The 22,839-nt window shown below is 35.1% G+C and overlaps 1 protein-coding gene across 1 annotated transcript; it reads left to right on the forward strand.

Annotated features, from left to right (window-relative positions):
- Positions 1 to 6,211: 6,211 nt before the first annotated feature.
- LOC139496207 (cytochrome P450 2J5-like) lies at positions 6,212 to 22,839 on the forward strand. The gene is made up of 9 exons (XM_071284682.1): positions 6,212 to 6,355; positions 9,980 to 10,329; positions 11,997 to 12,213; positions 14,699 to 14,825; positions 15,737 to 15,893; positions 17,647 to 17,783; positions 18,173 to 18,269; positions 20,741 to 20,944; positions 22,357 to 22,839. The coding sequence occupies exons 1-9, from the start codon at positions 6,321 to 6,323 to the stop codon at positions 22,539 to 22,541; spliced, it is 1,509 nt and encodes a 502-aa protein (XP_071140783.1). The 5' UTR covers positions 6,212 to 6,320; the 3' UTR covers positions 22,542 to 22,839.

Below are 22,839 nucleotides of genomic sequence, written 5' to 3' on the forward strand. Positions count from 1 at the left end.
CTTTTTCAACGACATGGTCGACGACTTTAGCTACCCCCTTTCAACTCCTATTATGGCTGCATTGGTGTAAGCGCTCATAGTCTTACTTTCCAAGGCCTTGGCAGCAGAGGAGGGGAACATGCGACCAGCGATACCGGCGATAGTGTCAAACAAACTATCGCCGTATGCATACTTTCGAGCAAAACCTTAAACATTTATTTACAGGATACTACGATGGAATTGCTTATCATCCTTGGTGCTGATGTGTTCACCTTTCTTCATGGCATCGAGGATCGCCATAATCTCGTTGCGCACACCATTATTTCAAGCACGGTCGGCAGCGTTACACAGATCCAGGTGATATACGAAGGAGCTAGTTAAAGTCGGAGTGTAGAAAAAACGGTTTGCAGTCCGCTAAAATGCTAATCTTGCTTTAGATGTGCGACACAATATTCGTCCACTTGTAACTTTTTATCGCCTTCGGGTTCTAGAGAGGGTCAATTGCCTTGTCGATTTATGGCACCGACACTGTTCAGAATCTCTGCATAGTCGACAAGGTTTTAAAAACTTCGGGCTCAAACTATTCTGGTTTCTTTTTTCACTATGAGTTCCAAGAGGTCAAGGGTTACTTTGTACTTCAGAGCATTCCCAAAATATCATCACCGTCAGAAGTAACTCGTTAGCTTCCGATGACGATACCATCGTTTTCAGATCGCGATCTAAAGGTGTGGTCGGCGGAAGGATTGTTACTGAGCTGCAAATACTGCTGTGCTCGAGGTCCGAGGATGGTGTCTGAAGGTGGTGCAATGGGTAGTGGGTAGGCAAACTTTGGTGGTGGAGGAGGGAGGACTGTCACTGCTGCAGGAAGGTATACAATCGTTTTGGTATTGCTGAAGCTGCCTCTCGCTGAGCCTCAACCACAGGATTAACACCTTTGAAAGGTCCTGGTTGAGTATAATCTTCTCGAGGTGATGCTGCATGTTACTGGCTTGAATCTTCCGCTTGATCTATTGCAACTCCCTGGCTAGCGACTCACACTGTTTAGTGTCTGTAATTTTTATAACGTCATTTATTTATAGCGTTGTCATGACCCCCCTAAGCGATGGTTCGAACACATCTAAGCGTTTGTTTGGACGCCCCTAAGCGTTGGTTTTCTGAAACCATAGGCATACATCTATCAAAAGGTAAAAAAAAAATCACATGCATTTCTGCTTGTTTTTTAATAAAATTAAATTGAAAAGATCGATCTTTTTTTAGCTATTGGATCAATGTATTTATCCCCAAAATCCAAGATAATATCAATTTAGGTCACCCAAAACCACTATCCCCAATTCAATGTTTTAAGACCCTGTTTTTGATCTTTCGGTCCTATCGTCAACAAATATTAAATTCATGGTAATCATACCCGGTACGCCTGTTTTTTTCCATCCAATAGCTCACAGTTTGAAGAGCTCATTCGGTCCCTCTCTTTGCCAAATTGGTGGTCAGCGGCTTGTTTAATATCTCAAAACCCCAAGTTGGGATAGTTGCCCCCTTCAAGAATAAGGTTTTAATTTTCATCTACCTATAAACTAAATGTCTGCATAATATAAGAAAGATTGAGAGATCGGGGGATTCTTACCATTGCCAAGTGTCCTTTGTCCTACATGTAAAAGTTTGACAATATGTAGCTGAAAAGTGACAATAAAAGGCCTCCATAAATATCGAATTTGACAATATTCTGGGAATTCTTTCTAGTGTAACCTTTATATACACAGCGTCTATGATTTAATAAAATTGTATAGACATTGAACGACCAGGGGGTCTCATGTAGGTTTTCACTATATATTTTGAATATCCAACTGGCACTTTGGACGCTCCGTAAACATGAAAGACAGGAAGTGTACCCAAATTCCTTTTAGTCACGTTTGTATCTACCTATTGACTAAATGTCTGTAAAATATTAGAAAGATTGAGAGATCAGGGGGCTCTCACCATAACCCTGTGCCCTTTGTCCTAAAAATTTGACATTTTTTGACTGAAAAGTGACAATCTTAGCCCTCCGTAGATATTGAAGATGACGTTATTCTCAAAAATCCATCTAATACAACCTTCATATATACAGAGTCAATGATTTGCTTGACTTTTATAGTCATTGAAAGACCAGGGGGGTCTCAACCTCATTTAAGCGGTCTCGGGTCGATTTTTGATATAAAATTTGAATATCCAACTGGCACTTTGGGCGTACCGTAAACATAGAAGACAGGAAGTGTACCCAAATTCCTTTTAGTCACGTTTGTATCTACCTATTGACTAAATGTCTGTAAAATATTAGAAAGATTGAGAGATCAGGGGGCTCTCACCATAACCCTGTGCCCTTTGTCCTAAAAATTTGACATTTTTTGACTGAAAAGTGACAATCTTAGCCCTCCGTAGATATTGAAGATGACGTTATTCTCAAAAATCCATCTAATACAACCTTCATATATACAGAGTCAATGATTTGCTTGACTTTTATAGTCATTGAAAGACCAGGGGAGTCTCAACCTCATTTAAGCGGTCTCAGGTAGGTTTTCACTATATATTTCTTTTTTGGGCGTTCCATAAATATGTCTATTTATAGTTCTTAATGTTTTCTAGAGTAAGCGGTTTTTCTTATTGTTTTAAGAATTATCCTGTATAAAAATAAATTTAGCAGTTTTTTTTATTGACACCAATTTATATTATATAAAGACAAATTTACAACTTAGAAAAGGGTTTATATTCGAGGACAACGAGAACTTACAACAGCTTGAAGAGGTCATTTTGATAAGTTCCTACGTATCTTATCCGTCATCTTAACTATGAAAATCATGTTTTTAATGTTATCAAGTATTTCTTTCTTTTTATGATTTTCAACAAAATTTTGAATATCCAACCGACTGCTAGCAGCCGGTTGGATATTGAATATCGAATATCGAATAACGAACCGGCTGCTAACTTCACATACATGATATTCCAGGGCTTGTATTTCCTATTATGATTTCCTTGATAGAGCGTCGCTGATCACAAGGAAGCTATGAAACCAAGAGTTCCAAGTGGTGAAGTTAAAATCATCACTGCATAAGTTTTACGGAATCCATTACGAGTTGGTTATCGGTTGTAAAACATTCGTTTTTTAATGAAATCGGATATGTTTCTGACGTCGTAACAACAATCCCATCCCATTTCCCCGACTGTGACCTATCAAATTAGAATTTTTATCGTATGTGTTCAAACATGAGCAACACGACGGGTGCTACATGTTGAGCAGGATCTGTTTACCCTTCCAGGGCACCTGAGATCACATCTAGTTTTCAAGGGGTATGTGTGTCCGTTCGTGTGTCTTTTGTTTAAGTTATAAGTGTAATTCCTCATGCTTTTCAATTGTTCAATGTTTGTGTTTTTTACACTCGTAACTGTCTCGTCATTCCTTAATCGTGAAATTCGTGTTTGGACATTACAATTTCGAATTTTGTCAAGTCTCATGATTAGAAAATTTTAAATAACTGATGGTCTAGACTTCGGTGATGTCTTGGTGTTAATCACCGATCCGCGAATAGTTAAAAGTTTTTAAAAAAATGACAAAAATCGTCGTAGTTTTTATTGATTCATCACTATTTAGTGAGAGAACATCATATAGATAATGAACGTGATGTTAAATGATATTGCTCGTGCACAGATCCTCTCTCTCTCTCTCTCTCTCTCTCTCTCTCTCTCTCTCTCTCTCTCTCTCTCTCTCTCCACCAAGCATCGGATTGAACGTCCCCATTCTGACCGGACGTTGCTGCGTACTTGTATATCCCACATAACCATACGGCCACCCCTCGATTTTTGGCAAGGTTTTATTCCTGCAGTCGGAAGAAGACCTGTAGTGACAATACTTCTATTCCCCAGTCACTTTTGGAGCATGTAAAAATTTGATGCACAGTGTCCACAATTTTATACAGATTGAGTTAATATTATAATTCGAACTAAAAAAGGGTGAAAGCCATTAAAAATGTTGGGAAAATTCTAGCGACATGGTATTAAAATGCACTACTTAGAAGTGGAATAAAACGTATGATAGTTATCTTTCTTCTTACATTTAAGTGGTTGGTAATATCTTAAACATTTTCTTTTTTGCGTGAATTTATTATTGCGATTTTGTAATTTCAGACTAAATTGCGATTTTAATTTTTGCGATATTCAGAAAAATCCTGAAAAATTTAAATAAAAAATTCAAAATGCGAGTTTGAATCATTGTAAAGATAGCGCTGTCGCATTTTTCACAATACATGTAATAAAAACATCGCAATGATTTTGAATGTACAGTATTACTTTTATCAAATCAAATGGATTACTGAGGAGTCATTACTTTTATAAGAAAATTAATATTTGAATATCCTACTATGAAAACAGAAATAAGTTAAATACAGGAAATCCATTTTTCGAATTAAAAATATTTGTTTATACATCCTGATAAACTAATCGACTATGTTTTATACCCTTTTATAACATGTAAAGTTCAAAAAAGGTTCACATGAATAAATAATAAATGGTTCCTGTTTTATATTACTAAAGTATTAAAAGAAAACATTATAAAATATTTGTTAAAAGATAAATTTTTTTTAAGTGTTAGGCTAGTGCTTCCGTCAAAGAACTTTAACACGGTGTCAGCTGCGACTCAAACCCGTAAGTTACTATAAGTATAATGTTTTATATTCATCATAGGTACTTGGGGACATAATTTATGAACCATTTTTAACCCTCCCCCTTTTTTCCAAATACCGGGGTTTTAAAAAAAAATCTATTACTTCAATTATTTTTGAGTTTTTATGTATTATATGAACATAAATATATACTAGCCATATTAAACTTGTATTTTCTTTTACTATCAATTCCGAGTTTACTATCGACTGCAGTATCTGCTCTCTATCTAATATATATCTTTCATCTCTGTGGATAGTAAATATGAGCTAATACAAATTATGTCTACTATATTCATGTTTATATAATACAGAAAAACTTAAAAGTAATTGAAATTAATCATGTTAATAGAAAACCAAGAAATATCAGGTTTTTTTAAAAAGTGGGAGGGCTAAAAATAATTGTCCTGTCCCGAAGTACCAATGTGACCAGATGATTGGTTAAATAGAAAAAATCTGATCATTTTATTAGTTGTGAAAAGAGTCTGGACCATTTATGGTACGTTTTGTTTCTTCATTACGCACAGTCATTAACATTGCTGGTGGAAATTTCGAGTCTCTTGATACGTAGATTCAAACTTAGTAATTGGTCATTTTTTTTTTTTTTTAATTTTTTTAATTTTAAAACGCGTGTCCGTGACTGAAATTAAGTACCTTCGCCTTTTTTTTTAGCACGAATTTTTAGTATTCGTATTAATAAAGTCATGCTTATTATAAGGTGCACTGTTTTCTCTGTTTTCAAAATCTTTCTCTTTGAACCAGTGAGTCCTGGTTGTCTTACAGCATGTGCAATCGGAAACTGCATGTGACAATGATTGAATTCAGTGTCAAACCCTGTAAAGTGACGAAGTTAAGTAGCGACTATGACCCGTGTATAAAGCAAATCTCCAAAACTGGACTATATAATTTTAATCCTGGAATCTATGAAACGGATACGTTTACGGGAATGTAATATACGATTTAAATTCATTTTGTTCCTAGCTATTAAAGGATGTAGTAAGGTCAGTTTTAGGAATGTGTGTCAGATGTTCGGACTCCTTAATGTATTTCCTACGATACAGGGTAAAAGTTGCCCCATAACATGCACCCATTTTTCTTTTCATATAATACTTAAGTATTCAACAAAAGGTCATGTACCAAATTCGATTTGAGACCCAAATAATACAAATTCAAATATTAAAGGTAAAAGTCTGTGTCAGCCTTTTCCCGCCATTTAAAAAATTAAAAAATTAAATATCTCGAAAAGGAGCTCCGTAACTTATCAATAATGTACTTGGAAATATGAAAAGTAAATTTCCATGTCATGAATTTCAATTAATATTTTGAGGTAAAAACTGAAATGTTATCATGAAATCTACGAAAATAGAAAACCGGAAAATTTATAACTTGAAACTCTATTTAAAATATTGCAAACATGATAGTTTACGGATAGTGACAAGATAATTATTTTTTTGTCAAAAGCTAATTTTTTTATCAGGAAATCTATAAAAACAGGAAACCGGAACATGAATCTAATAAAGATTTTTTTGTACAAAATTTCCAAAATATTTACTGATTAAGCAGAGATATTAAAATACCAGTACATAATTTATATGAATTTTACAAAATGTGATTTATTGGCAGTATATCCCAATTAGGATACAAAAGGATTTTGAAATGAACAAATTATTTTTTCTATGGACACTTACAAGGTGAGATATAACTTCTATAGAATGCACCATAAAACTATTGTTTAGGGGAGATAACTCCAATTAAATTCTAATATTTTGTTAAAAACAAAATGACGAAAACGGAAAATAGTTTTTCCTTTTATCTGATTGACAAAAATAAATATGTGTTGCCTTTAAGGATGTGTATCAAAAATTTGGATTTTGTATGAATCGTGTGTGGACTACTTTTTAAAAATATCTCTAGTCATATGACAATATTTATGATATACATGTTAGTCAAAAAATTCCCGAAAAGACCTTTGTAACTTTATGCAGGCCTTTAACAATGATCAAAATACATACCGTATAGACAATTCAAAATTGTTCTGACTTGACAAAATGTGAGATCTCAAAAAGGAATACGGCTTGTTTTATAACAAAACAAAAAAATCGAAAAACAGTTTGATTTGACAATAAAACTTATAAATATGTATAGGAAGACGTGATATGAGTGCCTATGAGACAACTCTCCATCCAAATAACAATTTATAAAAGTAAACAATTATAGGTCAAGGTACGGCCTTCAACACGGAGCCTTGGCTCACACCGAACAACAAGCTAAGGGCCCCAAAATTACAAGTGTAAAACCATTCAAACAGGAAAACCTTAAATATAAACTTTAAATAAAGATTAAAAGGAAAACTTTAAAAATTGTCGGTCTTCATATATATATATAATATATATATAGTACGACAAAAAGTTGGGTGTGAATAGAAAAAAGAAATGCCTGACAAATTAATGAATTAACCAAAAATATAGCGATTAAGGACCCCTTTTCATACCTGTATACGTGTTTGCTTTAAGCTCCAGTCTCACTAGACCACGATCGCACCACGATCACCGGGATCTAAAATAAATTCAGATCGTGGTGAGGTCGCGGTATGATCGGCATGAAAATGTAAATTTTCGTTGCTTTCGCGATGCTACTACGTCCTCATTACGCTTCTACAACGATCCCGCTACGATTATACCACGTTCTCACCGCGCTTATTCTGCGACCTCACTACGCTAGTCAAGATCCTTCTACGCTCATCGCGTTCTCACTACGACCATACCACGAGTTATCCGATTGCAACACGATCTTACCACGCTTCTACTGCGATTATATCACGTCCTTACCACGATTATACTACGTTCATACCGCGATCTTACTACATTCTCAGCAATAACGTCAACATCGTGTTCCATATCAATACAGTTCCATTCCTTCTATTTCTGATTAATGCGTAGATAGTCATGCTACCAAAATCTACTAGAACAACTGGGCGTGGTGGTAGGGGTTGATGTAGAGGCAGAGGGAGCTCTGATATTAACGAATCCCGATGAAGCAGAGATTTCGGACCAACCAATCCAACCTAAATTACAACCTATTGCTGGTCCATAAAGCTCAAATGACGACATTTTAGTGAACGATAGCAGAGATGACTCAAATTTATCAATAGATATAGAAAGATGTGGCATAAGTGCCAATGAGACAACTCTCCATCCAAGTAACAATTTATAAAAGTAAACCATTATAGTTCAAAGTACATCTTCAACATGGAGCCTTGACTCACTCAAAACAGCAAGCTATAAAGGGCCCCAAAAATTACTACAGTAAAACCATTCAAACGGGAAAACCAACGGTCTAATCTATATATAAAAACGAGAGTCATAATTGAGCTGTTAGAGCATATGGACAAGAAGTCCTAATAACATACAGACACACAAAACCTGGAGAGACTTAATATATTTTATGTGAAAATGACAATGAGAATGATGGTCGTAGTATGAACGCAGTCAGATCGTAAGAAGAGCGTGATGAGGACGGCAACGGCGTTCTAGAATCGTAATTTAGTCGTAAACAGCGTGGTGTAAACGTGGTATTGTCGTAGTGGAAGCGTAGTTGGGTCGTGGTAAGAACGTGATGGTTGTAGTTAGGTCGTATCGCAGTCTCTCCGAATAGAATCACGCTTTCGCTACGCTCTCGCTACGATGGCACATCGACCTTTGCGATCTTACTACGACATTATTGCACTCTCACTAAGCTTCTTCTACGACCTGATTTCGCCACGACCGCACCACGATTGTTTTGAACATGTTCAAAGTTGGCCACGCTCATCACGATCTTGAAGACCTCACCACGACCGTGATACGACCTTACTGAGATCTACACGATCGTACTACGATCATCAAAATTTGCATTTTTTTCACTGATCGTAGTGCGATCGTGGCCTAGTGGGACTGCGGTATTCAGAGCTTTTAGTAATGCGGGGTTCACACATTGCCGATTATTGCTCCCGTTTGAGATCAGACAGCGATACGACACGAAAAGTGAAAAAGTCGGATTAGTATCCTCAATTATCTGGAATGTCCTATTATTGTCTGAACGCAGTCGTTTTAGTTCGTAACAGATTCCTACTGGTCGGGAAGGGTCCGAATAGTTCGGCAAAGCACCCCGACAGTTAGGTGCGTCCCGTAACATTCGGGGAAACTCAGCCGATTTTTTCTAGTCGGATTACAATCGTGCCTATGTCGTGACAGATTCTGCTGTATCGGATCGAATTCCTAACAATGTTCTGTGTATTCGGGACGGTGTCCTGTGGAACGGGAATAATCTGGAGAAGTCCCGACAATAACAGAATACAATACGACTGAGACCAGACAAAGCCGTTTGCAATGCGATAGACCGGACCGTGATAGGATTACGTTCCGACAGTACCCGATCATCCAGATTATGCCGACAGTTTTCGAACGGATAACTTCCGTCAGCGTCGGTTCACTGTCTTGTCACTATCTGATCTCTGTCGGATTACATTCGGTAGAATCGGGACGCAGTCGTGACAGACTCGGTCGAATTTTACCTGGCGAAAGATACAAATCGAATTTCCATCCACGATTCACACGATCTTGGTCAGACTTTTGACAAATTTTAATCGGGAATGGTCCTGTCAAGGACGGCAGTAAAAATCGTGAATGTGTGACCCCAGCTTTATGAAAGGAATCGTTTTAAAGATACCACTGCAGGACCTATATATCTGGTATTATTGCTGTAAAAGTTTGAAAAGATGAAAGAAATTTAGACGTCGTCACTGAAAGCACGGACAAATCGAACCAACAGAGAAAGTCACTGTAAAACCACATGTATTCATATTACTTCAGTCGTGGTCTAACTAGTCGAAATACTGTATCACTATCGTTTGTTGGTCATCTCCGGGCACTCCCTCCACCAATACAAACTGACCACCACAAAAAAAAAGCAAAAAAGTATTGAAAGTTGCGTTAAACACCAGCAATCAATCAAAGTAATAATAATTCAGTTACTACTGATAGTCATTGTTTTTTTTATGAATAATCATAAGGGAACGACCATTTAACTTCATGGGGTGTGTGTGGGGGGGAATATTCTGGTGAAGCAGATGACAAAACGAATATTTTAAAAGTAAATTCCCCCGATACCTTATAGTGATAAGTTTTGAAAAAAATAACCTGATTAATTACATCGAAAAACTTAATAACGCGTTGCGTTAAAAGGTTTTCTGATGAAGAAAGAAAATCATACCCCCTTAAATGAAGTTAATTGGTTGCTCCCTTAGAGGTTTAATTTTGTTCGGTTGTTTTGTGTAGGTTTTTAATGGAAAGCATAACCACTCTGGGACTGGCATTGTCAGTCTGCAGCCTCACAATTTACTGTGTTTATCGTCGAATGGCAGGATCAAGTACTAGCCTCCCTGGACCAAGGGCGTGGCCAATATTGGGAAATCTTCTAATGATTAGTAGAGCCAAAGACTTTTATAAACTAACAAAGGAGTTACAAAAGAAGTATGGCAACGTTTATAAACTGCAGTTTGGACAATTGACCATCGTTTTCATTTCTGGACACAAAAATATAACGAAATTTTGGATTGAAGATGGCGATATTTCTACGGACAGACCGGACTGGCTATTTTGTCCAAGAGTAATCACCAAACAAAAAGGTCAGTTATATAAGCTTTAATATCAATTAGGGAAATGCATTAAGAAATACAAAACATGCAAATACTTTTACCATTCTAATTAAAATATAGAACTCTGATTATGTTATACCGGCTCCATATGGGTCATATAGTCAGAGTACATGTATAACGAAATCCGATCGCGAGTTCTATAATTTAATTATATGGGGACGAAGTCCCCTATTACAGTACAAAATTCAATAAAAAAAAAATCGGGAAAATTTCCCGAATTTTTCAGTATACTAATGAACTCAAAATCGTTCAATTTTTTTTTGTCGTGTTTTTTAATTTCCGGATCTGCGCAGAACACATAACTCTACTCCCTTCTTCCGGTCTTGTTGTTGTGAGACTTTGATTAGTTTAGTATAATATAGGAACTCAAGGAACACAATACCAATATTTCATTTTTAATTATTCTTTGTCTTTGGTATGAATAAACGTTAGGCCTACCTGATGCATTGCGTTTCTTTGTTTACATTGAACATGACGTCATAACTTAAGTAACGTCACAAGTAAAATCCCTAACAACAGAACCAAAATCGGAAACGTTACGGTATTTCCGTATCTTTTTTTTAACAAATATTTAAAATACAAAAAAAATAATTTAAACAAACTTCGTCCCCATTCACAGGTAATGCCTGCCTCATATTACTGATACTCTTGCTAATGTGGTAACACAGATTTATACATCAAATGTTATTGTATTTACCGAGGCCATTTGACAAAGGTTATTTTTTTTATGAACCATGCATGCATCTTAATAGAATTAGAAAAATATGTTCACTGTTATAGTATATGATACATTCTTCTGCTTTTCTTACAAGATTCAAATAAACTTATTCGCGGTTTTTCACTTACTTTACCATGCTTATATCAAGCTTTGAAATGATACAGACAATTAGTCGTTCCAGAAATATTAAAGGACTATGGGTAATCTAATTGTTCGTACCCTAAAATGAAAGTATCGTTATGTCATTGGTTGGAATTTCATTGTATCGGACGTTTTCAACCAATCACAACGTTTTGGTGTACACTTTTGAAAATATTACCCAGAATGCATTAGATTTTTGAAACGGTGAATTGTAGCCAAATACAGACATATAATACCCAGAGAACGTAACGTAGGACTCCAAAATTTCAGAAAAAATTATAGTTTTACAATTTCGGTCATATATTATACATGTATATGAATTTTTTATGAAGATCTTTAATAAAAGCGCTATTCTTGATTTGGTTTGACAAGATTGTGTATCACATTTGTCAAGAACTTATTAATATACCCTACCCTGTCTTTTCTTGTGTGTATGTGAACAAATACCGAATTACCAACAACACCACTATAAAAGCCACGGATGATAACGTCTTATTTATACTTTTGTTTAACTTAAATATCAAAATTATGGTTCTTGTCTTCGTTTTAATGCGTTGAACCATCATAATCACATGTGCATGTTCGCAAAGAATTTATTCACACATGTTTGTAAACTTGAAACAAAAGTATGATTATACAAAAATAATTAAGCTTTTAGTCTTAGTTCCCGTGAACATGTTAGCAAAGATTATATATACACATGCACTCGTAATTGATTACTTTAAAAAAAAAAGTAGGATATCTCAAAATAATGGAACAGTTTTATGAATTTTACTAGGAATTATAATGGCTAATGGACATCAGTATATTGAACTATATAAACTCATTATGCAAGCACAACGCGGGGAATTTTTCCAGAAGAACATGGAACTTCAGCTAACAGAAGAAATCAATGAACTGTGTAAGTGCTTCAGTCCTGACAATGCAGTAGATCCACTTGAACATTTAAGAACCAGCGTACTAAATGTTGGCGCCATAATGGCATTCGGAAAGAGGTAAATTTATCATACTAGTATGAGTTGCGTCGGATAAAAATCTACCTTATGCAAGTGCACGTATACATGTACATTTATAAGACTTGATCGATATTGGAACATTCAAATACGAAATTAAAGATCTGTTTTGAAGGGTTCTTATTACAACTAAACTTTCAAACAGTTAAAGAATTTCCATTGAGATTTTTTAGAGATTGATATTCATTTGCATAAGGTTTATTTCTATCTGACGCAGCACATATATTAAAATACAAAGTTTCAGTATATGAGTTCAGTCATGTCGATCAAATTATAAAAAAATCAAAACAACACTTAATAAATGTTATGCGTCTGCCGCCCTTTTCTGGTTTTAACTTATCAATAAGGATAAAAGCCAAATACTTGAAAGCCAGAGGTATATATGTCTGCCCCTACACCAAAAAAAAAAGGCATATTGTATGCTTCCAGTGCTAATCTATATTTCCCGCCTCTTACTATGGCTGTCATACCTTACAGAGTCTATGTGTTTTCTATTGTATCAGTACTATAGTCTATATATTCCGCCTTTCACCCAGGTCGTCCTACCTTACAGAATCTACGTATTTGCTATTGTTCTATAGCCAGTCTATATTTCCAGCGCCTTTCATCCTGGTCGTCCTGCCTTACAGAATCTACGTGCTTTCTATTGTTGCAGTTCTATTCTATGTTTCCCGCCTTTCACCCTGATTTTTTCTACCTTACAGAGTCTACGTGTTTTCTATTGTTTCAGTGCTATAAAAATAAGACAGCTCTCCACAAGAGACCTAAATGACACAGCAATTAACAACTATAGGTCACCGTACGGCCTTCAACAGTGAACAAAGCCCAAACCGCAAAGTCAGCTATAAAGGGCTACGAAATGACAATGTAAACAATTTAAACGAGAAAACTAACGGCCTTATTTATGTATATAGTCTATATTTCCCGCCTTTCACCCTGGTCGTCCTACCTTACAGAATCGATGTGTTTTCTTTTGTTCCAGTGCCAGTCTATATTTCCCGGCTTTAACCCTGGTTGCGTTATCTGACATAATCAACATGTTTTCTATTGTTCCAGTGGTAGTCTATATTTCCCGCCTTTTACCATGATCGCAATACTTAACATAAACTATGCGTTTTTATTGGTTCAATGCCACTTTATTATTACCGTCTTTCACCCTGGTCGTTCTGCCTTACAGAATCTACGTGTTTTCTATTGTTCCAGTGAGGGTCTATAGCTCCCGCCTTTCGCCCTAGTCGTCCTACTTAACTTAGAGTCGATGAATATCCAAAATTGTCAACCCTTAAAAGTTATTTCACTTCGGGCTGCGCCATCAATGAAAATACCTTCTCGTGTTGACAATTTTGGATATTCACCTCTTCAACGGGCCATAATTGTATATTGTTCCAGTGACACTATATTTCCCGCCTTTCACCCTTGTCGTCCTACCTTACATAATCTATATGTTTTCTATTGTTCCAGTGACACTATATTTCCCGCCTTTCACCCTGGTCGTCCTACATTACATAATCTGTGTGTTTTATATTGTTCCAGTATCACTATATTTCCCGACTGCCTTTCGCCCTGGTCGTTCTACATCACAGAATGGTCACCCACAGAATCTGCTTGTTTTCTATTGTTCCGGAGCTAGTCTATTCTCCCCGCCTGTCACCCTTTTGGTCATACCTTACATAATCTATGTGTTTTTATTGTTTCGGTGATAGTATATTCTTCCCGCCTTTTACACTAGTCTCTCTACATGTACCGTACATCATTTAGCCATTTAGGTGTATGATGTATTCAATCAATCAATAGGTTTGAAAAAAGACCTTCGTGTGTATATGAGGATTACGTTTCCATTGTATCAGACAGAAAAAGGCATGTTGTGATTATGTTTGAAAATTAACTCACATATAATTGTGAAAGAGATGGTTTATAGAAAGAAAAAACCGAGGATATGATGTATCAATCCGCTAAACGAAATCAGTTCATGTATTACAAAAACAATTTATTAGTTTGCCATCTATTTTCGCTGAACAAGTTAACCTTTATTTTAAGGGGCCAGACGACGCCCGCCTCCGGGTGTGGGATTTTGTTCTTTTTGTTGAAGACCAATTAGAGGCCAATATGTGGCCTTTGTTTTTTTTTCTGATCTTTGGGCGATTTTTTGTCTTTTTGACAAATTTTCCTATTTCATTCTTAATTTTATTAACAAGCAAAAGAGAACGCTTTTATTGCTGTTCTTCATCTGGATGTTAAAATGATGCTTTCTTGTAATGCAAAACATTATAGATCAAAATACTGTCTCCACATGGAGCATTGGCTCACAACGAACAGTAAGCTATTAAGGGCTCCAAAAATGACTAGTATAAAACCACTCAAACAGGAAAACCAACGGTCTTATTTATATAATATCGCTGAACAGCAGGTTCCTGCTTCAAGCGCTAGCACATATACTACATATTAGTGCACATTATATTTTTTGTAGATTTGAATACAGTGACGCGGAGTTTAAAACACTGTATGCTAGGATCCTTTATGTGTTTAAACATGGTCAAAGTCTTGGCAGGAAAGAAACTTTCTTCAGTTGGCTAGCTTTCTTTACAAAGTCTCAGGTATTATTATTTTCAGTTAGCGACAATTGGTTTAATTTGAAGCTTAAGGCAAGGGCAAGCTAGGTTCCCATTGTATGCCCCACTTTGGGTCAATAAGTTGTCCGCTTTGTGCATCCTTTCGTTTGCCCGTCCGTTCATTTGTCCGTCTGTCTGTTCAGCTTCAGGTTAAAGTTTTTGGTGAAGGTAGTTTTTGTGAAATTAAAGTCCAATCAACTTTAAACTAAGAATAAATGTTCCCTATGATAATTTATGATCTTTCAAATTTGTATGCCAAAGTAGAGTTTTGACCCCAATTTCACGGTCCACTGAACATACAAAATAATAGTGCAAGTGGGCCCCGGGCATCCTTGTACTACGGACACACTCTTGTTTACAACTAACTCGGTAGCGTGCTTGCTTTAAATGTTAAAGGTTGATTACAGGCTGTGACAAATCGGACTTTTGATATGGTATTCGCTGTTTCAGTGCCTCACACAATGTATTTCAGAGTAGGACATACATGTAAGACATATCGGTTTCGATTCAAATAATAGGTCTAAAATAAAGTATTATGTATACTTTTCATTTACTCAAACTTATTTTCCTACAGACAGTCGATAAGATTGTTTGTACCAATAAGCTTACCCTTCTGGAGCACCTGAGATCACCCCAAGTTGTTTTGTGGGGGTTTGTGTTGCTTAGATTTTAGTTTTCTATGTTGTATCTTGTGTACTATTGATGTCTGTTTTCCTTTTTCTTTTTAAGTATAAATGGCCTTGTCAGTTTGTTTTCGATCTATGAGTTTGACTGTTCATCGGTCTTCTTTCGCTCCTCATTTTCAAATTATGTAAAACCAATCCAGACCCTTAAGGTAACATGTCATTTACAAATTACGTTGCCGGGTGATTTCTACTTGAACTGTTTACTTACAGGTAAGAGAGGTTATTGCAGAAAATGATAAATTACATGAATATATAAGAGAACAATTGAAGGACCACAAAATGGAACATAGTCCGAAGTCTCCCAAGGATTTTCTAGATTTCTATCTTAACCTATCAGAGGAAACCAGAAAGGACAGCGCTTTATCAGGTTACAATTTTATTTTGTACATGCATAGAATATAATATTGTTTCCCCTTGCAATCATCTTACTATCGTACAAATAAGAAGTACACAAAAAAAATGTCGACATTCTTCTCAAAAGCTTTCCAAACCTTTAAACAGACTTATTAAAGAAAGATATAGTTATGATACTGTTGTCAGGTCATAAAAGATGACATATTTTGGTAATAATACTGAGTCACTTATAGGATCTAAAACCAGTATGACGTGACACGGGTTATGATACCAAACCCCTACTGGGTGGGATTGTGCTTCATTTTCACTCATATGACGAAGACATAACCTTAAACAAAGTTTCACTCAGTTTAATTGAGGTCTTGAGCTGGCATGACAGTAACTGCTATTAGTCCTTTGTTAATTTATGAATCGTTGTCATTTTGCTTAGTTTCTTTTGTTACATCTTCTGACATCGGACTAGGATTTATTTCTCTTGAACTGAGTTTTACTGTGCGTATGACTGAGTTGTTTTTTCTACATTGGCTAGAGGTATAAGGGAGAGCTGAGATCTCACTAAACATGTTTAGTCCTTGTGCATTTATGAACATGTACCAAGTCATGAACCTCTGTCTTTTGTTAATCTTGTATATTTTGTAATTCTAGTTCATTTATATGTTTTGAAGTCGAGTATGACGTCTAATTATCACTGAACTAGTACACATTCTTTTAGGGACCAGTTGAGGCCCACCTCCGGGTACGGGATTTTCTCGTTGCGTTGAAACCCATTGGTGGCCTTAATCCGTTATCTTCTCTTTGGTCGGGTTGTTGTCTCTTTGACATAATCCCAAAATCCATTCTCAGTTCATTAAATCAATCCAAACGAGAAAACTAGCGGCCTAAGTTATGAACCAAATAAAGAACTACAGGCATATAGGAGATTTACCGTAAAGTTGTTCAAGTCATGATCGTAAAAATCGAGGGATGATATGAAATGTTTTTTTCAGAACTCTTACATATGTGTAAAACAAAAAACTTCAGAGGAAATTAGAAGCGCTAGAATAACTGAAAGATTAATAAAGTATGAATTTGGTGTTGCTTATAGTACTATTATGTTGGTAGAAATAAAAACATAATAAATAAAAAATAACAGTCATAATTTATATTTGGACATAATCATGATAATGAAAAACAATTGCCGATCCTTTTTACAAGCAAGTGAGTTAGTTTTAGAACAACGCATTTTGTCAATTTTCCAACACGCGTATCCTTTTTAATTACCAAATGACTGTTACTGGAAGGGGAAGGTCAAGAACTACAGGAAATATATGTTACCAAATTGAACAATGACTTGCCAAACAAACCATTAATTAATATACATATAACTGCTGTTGAAATCAATTTACTAAATAAACTCATCATAGATATCTTGATTTAATTTTGTATTTACGCCAGACCCGCGTTTTGTCTACAAAAGACTCATCAGTTACGGTCGAATCCAAAAAAAGTTGTTAAAAAAAGTACGAAGTTGAAGAGCATTGAGGACCAAACGTTTTGCCAAATACAGCTTAAGTTATCTATTCCTGAGGTAGAAAAGCCTTAGTATTTCAAAAATTCGAAATGTTTTTAAACAGTTAATTTATAAAGTTGACCATATTAATCATAATTCATGTCAGAAGTTTTGACTAGACTACTGGGCTGGTGATACCCTCTAAGGTAAACAATACAGCTTTTCGACGAATACAGAATTTCTTCATTTCCAAACAAACCATTGACCTTTTTTTCAGAAGCTAATATGTTCCAGACTATCATTGATATGTTTACTGGATCGGTCGACTCATTGACAGCCACACTGATGATAATTGTGTTTTATCTATTGAAATACCCGGATGTCCAAAGAAAATGCAGGGAAGAATTACACAGGGTAAACAAATACAAATCGACGTTTAAATTAACATTCTTCTGTTATTTTTCCTTTGGAATTTTGCCAAGAGTATTATGGGTGTCAAACTGAAATTAATACGTAATACATGTATATTCTGTTCTTTTGCTTTAGACTTTTGTCAAGAGTATATTGGGGCTTTCAAATTGGGTCAAATCACCAATCCTTTCTATTGAATTCCAATTTACCCAATCCCCGATAAAAATATGCGTGAGAGTTCACATAGAAGGGAGCTAACTCAAAATGCGTCAAAGTTCACACATAAGGGGGTTAACTCAAGATGCGTCAAAGTTCACACCTAAGGGAGATAACTCAAAATGCGTGAAAGTTCACACATAAGAAAAATAACTCTGTAACCACATATTTTGTAGGTATGCAAAGGAAAGAGTACAGTGACGTTAGAATATAGAGATCAACTACTATATAACAGGTCAACTATTAGAGAAGTACTACGTATAGCAAAACCCCGTATGAATGCTTTAACTTTATATATTCAATGGTTATTGTAAATCTTAAGTGTAAAATGATTTGTGTTTGCTGGCTGTGAAATGTGGCCTAAGGCACTCGAAGAAATTTTCGATTATCAAAAGTGCAAATTCATTTCAGTGATAATCATTAGAGAAACAGATTATTAATAGTAACTGTTGATTAGATTTATCAATCCCGATAGTTAACTAATCAGTTTTAAAGTTTTAACTTTCTCGATTGGTTAAATCTGATAATCCACTGGTTGTAATGTAAGAATCTATATATATAATTGCAGTCCCTCTTTCATAGCTGAAAACAAATATTACAGATTAAAAACGTTCACCTAAATGCCAAATATTGTAACGGTTGATTCTGTATCAGGGACGTTGAATTACAAAAATATATTTTATCAAAAACTTCCAGGGGTTAAGAAATCCACTAGCCCGACCCCCGGTGCTACAACATTTAGACCTCGGGCAACCAAAACTTGTAATCCAATATGCCCGACGGACTAGTTACAAAAAGTTCTTCGCGTTTCCAAAATAGAAAGTGGAAAATCCCCTCATCCCTTTTCTATCTTAGCCAATCAGATCGTTATGATCTCAGTGCCTAAAATTAAAAGAATATAATTGAACAATGACAACAAACAAACATTAAATGTATAAAGAATAAGGAATTTGTGTATTAAATACTTCTTAAAGTTAACTGATGCCTTAAACCAGGCTAAAGATTCATCTGTCATGAATGAAGTACTTAATTTATGTAAAGTGATACTGAGATACACAAATGTCTGTCAGCATACTGTAACAAAGTGGAAAGGGATTAATATAAGTTGCAAAACTTGCTTTCCAATCCACTATAAATAAATATGTTTAACCTATACTGTTACAAAAGTGCCAATGAAACAACTCTCCATTTGGGTCACAGTTTATAAAAGTAAACCATTATAGGTCAAAGTACAGTCTTCAACACAGAGCCTTGGCTCATACTAAACATCAAGCAATAAAGGCCCCCAAAGTCGACTACGTCATCCGGGATTCCTAGAATTTGAACTGATTTTGTACAAGTTTTAAAATAGAACAAATAACTTTGAGTGGATCCCGTACTTTCAATATCGATGTGTCAGTACAGGAAGTGGTATTGTACATTGCTTATGCAACCTGATTGTACCTTCTTCTGATTAATTTATTGTAATATAAATGTGAATCCCTTTTGACAGCAGAAACCTGACTTTTGTCAGATATAAATGCACATGTTATGGACGCCATTTTGTTTTTGTTTACATACTGTGAAGCAGCCTCCAGAACCATTGATAATCAAATGAATTCGATTTTTTAAAGAAATAAAATTAATAACAAATACAGTTTCAGTTTAGAGACTGTGCTCAGGTTGTAATCTATGTATAGCCCACAATTTCAAAACCTGTGATAAATGTAAATATGGACATTAATGTACTTCGTTTATAAAACAATTATAATCTTGATAATAAAAGACAAACTATGGATGGTAATATGTATTCACATAAATATTTGAGGTCATTTAACATGTTTAATTTATTTTAATAAATAGAATTTTAAAACTGAAAACAAATAGGAGCATTACATACTTAACCAGCTGATAATTCTTTTACACAAACGTGATGATGTACAACAAATCCTTTTATATACCAATGTATAGCAGTGGTCAAGACTTGTATCATCTCCGGATTTGGTCAACTCTAAATTATATCAGAATATACAGTGAATATTCCATTATCGATTAATTGAATATATCTGCTAATAAGTTTTGGGTATCCAATTTGCAAAAATCTTCTGTACAATGGATAAAAAAAATTGTTAAGTTTATAGAATTCATGGTTATTGCAGCAAACTATGAATTTGTAATGCATATTAGGGCTAGCATGGCAGTTTTGTTGGGCTAGTAGTTCTTCCAACAGGGCTAGTAAAATCCTGCTACCATGCTACCAATTAGCCCTGGGCTAGTGAGCTATTACAAAATTTCTTAACCCCTGACTTCATATGTATACATGCTACAATGTATATGTACACATTATTAATATACCATAATCTTATAAAAATACTCATCCGCTGTCCAAATAAGGATCTGAATCTATTCTACTTTCTATTTTAAAGACCCTTCGAGACCCTCTGATTTTGTTAGGTTAAAACACACCTTTAAAACTGTGTAGACTGAAATTGCATTGGCTAATGTAATAATTTCCAGAACAGAAAGTGAAATTGAGTTTTTGTAGATCATTGTACGCAAAGTTTTAACACAGAATCATACTGTATTATTCCATTTCAGAATCTAAATTTCAAATGTTTTCAAGAATCTTTTCAAACGTTTTCCAGAATCTTTAAGAATGTTTTCAAGAATCTTTAAGAATGTTTTCAAGAATCTTTAAGAATGTTTTAAAAAATCTTTAAGAATCTGACACGTTAAAATGTATCACGTGATATTTTGTTTTGCAGTCGTATTTTCCATATACAGAACCAACAAACGTGATATGGAAGTGGACGGTTATACTATTCCAGCTAAGTCTATCATTCTTTATGATTTGAATGACCCACAAATCGATCCTGCTGTATGGGAAAATCCTCTCGAATTCAATCCTGATAGATGGACTGATAGATTGACAGAACCACAGACAGATGGCTTCCTTCCTTTTGGCACTGGTAAATATATAAGAAAAAATATATAATTGTAAAAAAGGCGTATAGACAATTGTCCTAGATATAGGAAGATGTGGTATGAGTGCCAATGATTAATTATTTGGATTTTAAAAATATCCCAATGCAAGTTCTTATTATTGCGATACTCACTTTGTTGAATTATTCACATAATTAAAAACCTTGCAAAAATTCTTGCGAAGTTTAGATTCCATGATATCATCTTTGTAATATAAATGTTAAATTAGAGTTTGACCCTACAAATACGGTCCACTGAACCTATAAAAATGATAGTGCGAGTTGGGCATCCGTGTACTTTGGACACATACTCGATTTCTTCAAATTTGCCATCGAAGACATAATTCAGGAACATAACTTAAAGGCGATAACTTGTGAGAAGCTTTTGTATCATCATAGTCAATTTGAAACAAGGTCGAGATTCGGACTAGAAAATTATACTATTTAATATTCTTATATAAAAAGAATACTTTGTTGACAACTATTTCGACTGTGAAGGATTTTGAAATTATATAGATACCCTTGTGTTGTTGATGGCTGTGTTTTATCCTCATGCTGCAGTAGGGCGCAACCATGTGTAGTTAAATGGTCGTTCCCATATGGTTATATCCTTATTTGTGTTGGTGTATTATCAACTTTGGCCAAAACCTCCTTTTCTTAATATTACTAGAACACACCCGTGATATCGCGGATCCGTGACTGATATATAACTATGCGTATGCCTTATTTTAGTATTGGTATTGTCATCTGATAAAGTCATGCCGATTATAACATGTATAAGGTGCACAGTTTTCTCTGCTTTCAAAATCTTTCTGTTTGAACCCGTCGACCTGGAACCTATCAATTATTGGTAATAACAGTATACAGAAAAATTCTAAATACACTGTTTGGTGGTGCGCCTGTCTGATGCGGAACGTACAGATAAGGTAATAGGTAACAGGTGAATATACTATTGGTATCGGTGTCGGACTCGATCCGGAACTTCATAATTATTGGCAATATTAATTACGTGGAAAGGAAAACAAATGGGCCTAGAGTGGTGTAATTTTTAATCAACACCATTGTACTATATTAGTTATATATAAAGTTGAATTCTTTGATTCATCGTTTTTACGTGATGACGGCTGACAAATTGGACCTCGTAATTTTAGTATTATAGATATTATCAGCAAGTAGTTGCCGATGATATCAGAAGATGATGGAGTTTAAAGATCATAGCCTAATTCAAATCACTGGATAAATCAAAATTTGCTAACAGGTTTCAATGAACGTATCAATTGTCCAGGAAGAGAAAAAGCAGACATATCTTTGAACTTGATTATTACCCAGAATCCATCAGAAAATTGTACCCAGAATTCATTAGAATCCAAATAGCAATATGTATTTGTCTTTATTTTTAGGTGAACGTAAATGTCCAGGAAGAATAGAAGCAGAGAGATCTATTCTTTTGATTACAACAAATATACTACAGAAGTTTGAGTTAATACCGGAAGACGTTAACAACTTACCAATGGAACGAGAATGGACCGGAGTTGTCCTCCGTCCTAAACCCTTCAAAATGTTTATGAAACCTGTGAAATATTGACACAGATTCAAATAGGGCTGTAAAAATATAATGATTCTTTTATGTTGCAACGCATGCAAAATGTATTATTGCATTGATTTATGTATTTAGTTAATAAGTGTATAAGTACGTAACAAACACACAAATACATTAAAACACAAATACACACATTGTATACACACGTATTTGATTATTCGGATCGTCAATTCGATCTGCTTTGCCGTTCCTTTTCATTTATGGTATACTTTATATTTTGTTGGTTTTAATCACAAATCATATAAATTGATTTATATGATAATAAAGCTTGAATTGAATCAAA

The sequence above is a fragment of the Mytilus edulis genome, chromosome 11 (genome assembly GCF_963676685.1).
Source record: "Mytilus edulis chromosome 11, xbMytEdul2.2, whole genome shotgun sequence".
In the NCBI taxonomy this organism is placed as follows: domain Eukaryota; kingdom Metazoa; phylum Mollusca; class Bivalvia; order Mytilida; family Mytilidae; genus Mytilus; species Mytilus edulis.